Source organism: Benincasa hispida, chromosome 7 (genome assembly GCF_027475165.1).
Source record: "Benincasa hispida cultivar pf3 chromosome 7, pf3_genome.v1.1, whole genome shotgun sequence".
NCBI classification, from domain to species: Eukaryota; Viridiplantae; Streptophyta; class Magnoliopsida; order Cucurbitales; family Cucurbitaceae; genus Benincasa; species Benincasa hispida.
Genome location: NC_143484.1, coordinates 54,005,668 through 54,008,437, shown reverse-complemented (window position 1 = coordinate 54,008,437; position 2,770 = coordinate 54,005,668). Strand labels below are relative to the sequence as shown.

Here is a 2,770-nt window from a genome sequence, read left to right as displayed (position 1 = left end):
AAGAAAGAAGAAAAAAAAGTTAGAGAAATTTAGAAAGAACGAGTAAAAGTGAGTGCATGAGTATTGGAAGAGTGAAAAAATCTTCTTTCAAGCATGTCTATATTTGTACTTCCTTCACAAAATTTTCTTTCTCGATTGTTACTCTTCCTCTTGTGCCAATATCTTCGATAAGGACAACATTAGATAATCTTTTAGTACAACTATTAAGACCAAACAAAGAAATATGTCTTTAGAAGTAGAGTAACTTGGATTAAAAATGTTAAATAACATAATCAAGATATATATATTTTACTAAAGAGAGCAGGTAGAATAACTTCAAACAGAAAACAGCCAAGCTATAGCCCATAACATCCAATGCCACAACACAAAATCTATGGCTTAGATCATATTAAAATCTCAAACACATCACAAATTCACCTAATATCCACTTTTAGTTTGTCACTTAACCCTTGAAATATTTTTTTAAGCAACCCCAATTTTCAAAAACAATACTTAAACTAACACAAGAGCTTGAGTTAAACAGAGAAGTTGAAATTTGATAAAATTTTGTTGAAGAAAAGCAAAAATGGCGAAGGCAAAATCAGAGAGTGGAGATCAAGTTCCTCTGGGTTCAAAATTTAGCAATCCAATTGGAGAAGGAGCTCAGAGAGGGCTAGCCATTGTGGACTTAGTGCTGAGAGTAATGGCAATCATGGCAACCCTGAGTAGTGCAGTAGTAATGGGCACAGCCAATCAAACTCTGCCATTTTCAACACAATCTTCACAATTCAAAGCCAACTATAAAGATCTTCCTATGTTTATGTAAATTTTACCAATTTCTTTGAATTCTTACTACACATGGTCCATTTTGTTCTAATATTTACTTACAAAATTCGATTTAAATTTTTCAGGTTCTTTGTGCTTGCAAATTCCCTAGTTTGTGGCTATCTCTTTCTATCTCTTCCTCTATCCATCTTCCAAATTATGGAAGTTGCTTCAGTCACTCCAAGGCTTATTTTGCTCATCTTTGACATGGTATTTTCTCTCTCTCTCTCTCTCTCTTTTTTTCTATTAACTTTGTTATTTGTCTTTGAAATTTCAATTATATGTCTAATAGATTCGTGATATATTTAAAATTTTGATAAAATTAATTAATTTATTTGATATAAATTAAATTTTATATATAAGGGAATTATAAAATTTCCTCTATATAACTATTTGATTTTTTATTTTTAATTTATGAATAGTACTTCTAATTGTGAATTTTTATTGTTATCCAACTTTCAACGATACTTTCAAAATTTAAGTTAAGTTTTAATAACTACAAAATAATAGTTTAAAACTTGTTTTTGTTTTTAAAATTTGGTTGAGAATTTAAATGATAACATAAAAAGATGCAGTCAATTGTAATAAATTTGTATGAAAACAAACTCACTTTTCAAATACCAAATAGTTATCTGACAAGGGACCTCTAATTTAATGTCTAATAGATATGTCAATTAAAAAAAAACAATTAGACCGAAGACTTATTAGATAGAATAAAGAGATGGTAAATTTATTGAGTATAAATTTGAAAATTCAAATCTACTATGTATAAATTTTTTAAGTTTAAGATCAAATAAGACACATTTCAGAGTCAGGGACTAAATGTACAGTTTTTTCTTTTTTTTTTTTTAATTTTGTAATAATAAAGAGTTTGTGTATATCTTTACTTTCGAGTGTTTGATGGTTCTTTGTGGTTTTATTCAAATGCATGGAAGATGGCAATGGTGCTTGGAACCGCTGGCGCTTCAACGGCAGCGTCTACAGTCTACTTGGCGTATCGAGGCAATGCTGCGGCCAATTGGGTTTCGTTTTGCACTCAATTCGACTCTTTTTGTCGACATATTTCTGGATCTTTGATTGGCTCTTTTGTTGCAATCCTTACTTTTATGTTTTTAATAATTATTTATGTTATAGCTATGCTTCGACGCTCATCATGAACATAGCACAATGATTAATAATAGATTGAAGTTCACATTTGAAAACTTAAAATGTTTGAATCTATACTTTAGTGTGATATTTTACTTTTGAAAAATAGATAAATAAATAAACGTGAGGAACTTTCCTGATTTTCAAGTGTGTGATTTTTTTTATTAATGGGGTGTGTGTATGGAAGAGATTAGAAAACATCATTTTAAATCTTCTCCAATTTTTTCTTTTTTTTCTTTTTTGCTGTGATGATTATTCAAAAGAGGCTCGAGAAAGGATGTTTTGAATAATCTAAAACAAAGTATTAGTAGAAGTAAATTAGACAATTAATAGACTATTTGACTTTTACGATCTTATCTTTGAAATATTAAATCTAATTTTTTAATTTACCTCATTTCAAGTAATACTTCAACTAATGATTAATGTATATTTAACCAAAAAAGAGACAAAATAATAATAATAATAATAATAATAATAATAATAATAATAATGGCATGTTCTAGTTTTGTGTTTGTGTTGTTAATTGTTAAATATTAAGGAAATCAATATTTCATTGGTATACTTGATATCATGTTCAAAATATTATTTAACTTCTAGCTGTTAAATATATTTAACAATTTTAGGTTGAAAAAGAAATATATAACCAACTCTTTTTTTAAGATCTAAATATATCTTTCCATATAATTCATACCTATTGAATAACAATTTTATTTATTATGATGTTTTTAGTCTTTAGTTTTAGAAATTATATTGACTTCCTCAATATTTCTTTAATATATTTGGCAGTCAAATTTTAAAAATAAAGATAAATTTTGAAAAC

The 2,770-nt window shown here is 27.4% G+C and overlaps 1 protein-coding gene across 1 annotated transcript; it reads left to right on the top strand.

Moving 5' to 3' along the window:
• The first annotated feature begins 490 nt into the window (after positions 1 to 490).
• LOC120081222 (casparian strip membrane protein 1-like) lies at positions 491 to 2,013 on the top strand. The gene is made up of 3 exons (XM_039035929.2): positions 491 to 801; positions 891 to 1,014; positions 1,740 to 2,013. Exons 1-3 carry the CDS (start codon positions 566 to 568, stop codon positions 1,959 to 1,961), a joined length of 582 nt encoding a protein of 193 aa, XP_038891857.1. The 5' UTR covers positions 491 to 565; the 3' UTR covers positions 1,962 to 2,013.
• Positions 2,014 to 2,770: the final 757 nt, after the last annotated feature.

Excerpts from the sequence above, each read along its gene's own strand:
- LOC120081222 (XM_039035929.2), top strand. The coding sequence starts at position 566 with ATGGCGAAGGCAAAATCAGAGAGTGGAGATCAAGTTCCTCTGGGTTCA. Across the intron at positions 802-890 it reads AAAGATCTTCCTATGTTTAT|GTTCTTTGTGCTTGCAAATT; the intron begins GTAAATTTTACC and ends TAAATTTTTCAG. Across the intron at positions 1,015-1,739 it reads TTTTGCTCATCTTTGACATG|ATGGCAATGGTGCTTGGAAC; the intron begins GTATTTTCTCTC and ends AATGCATGGAAG.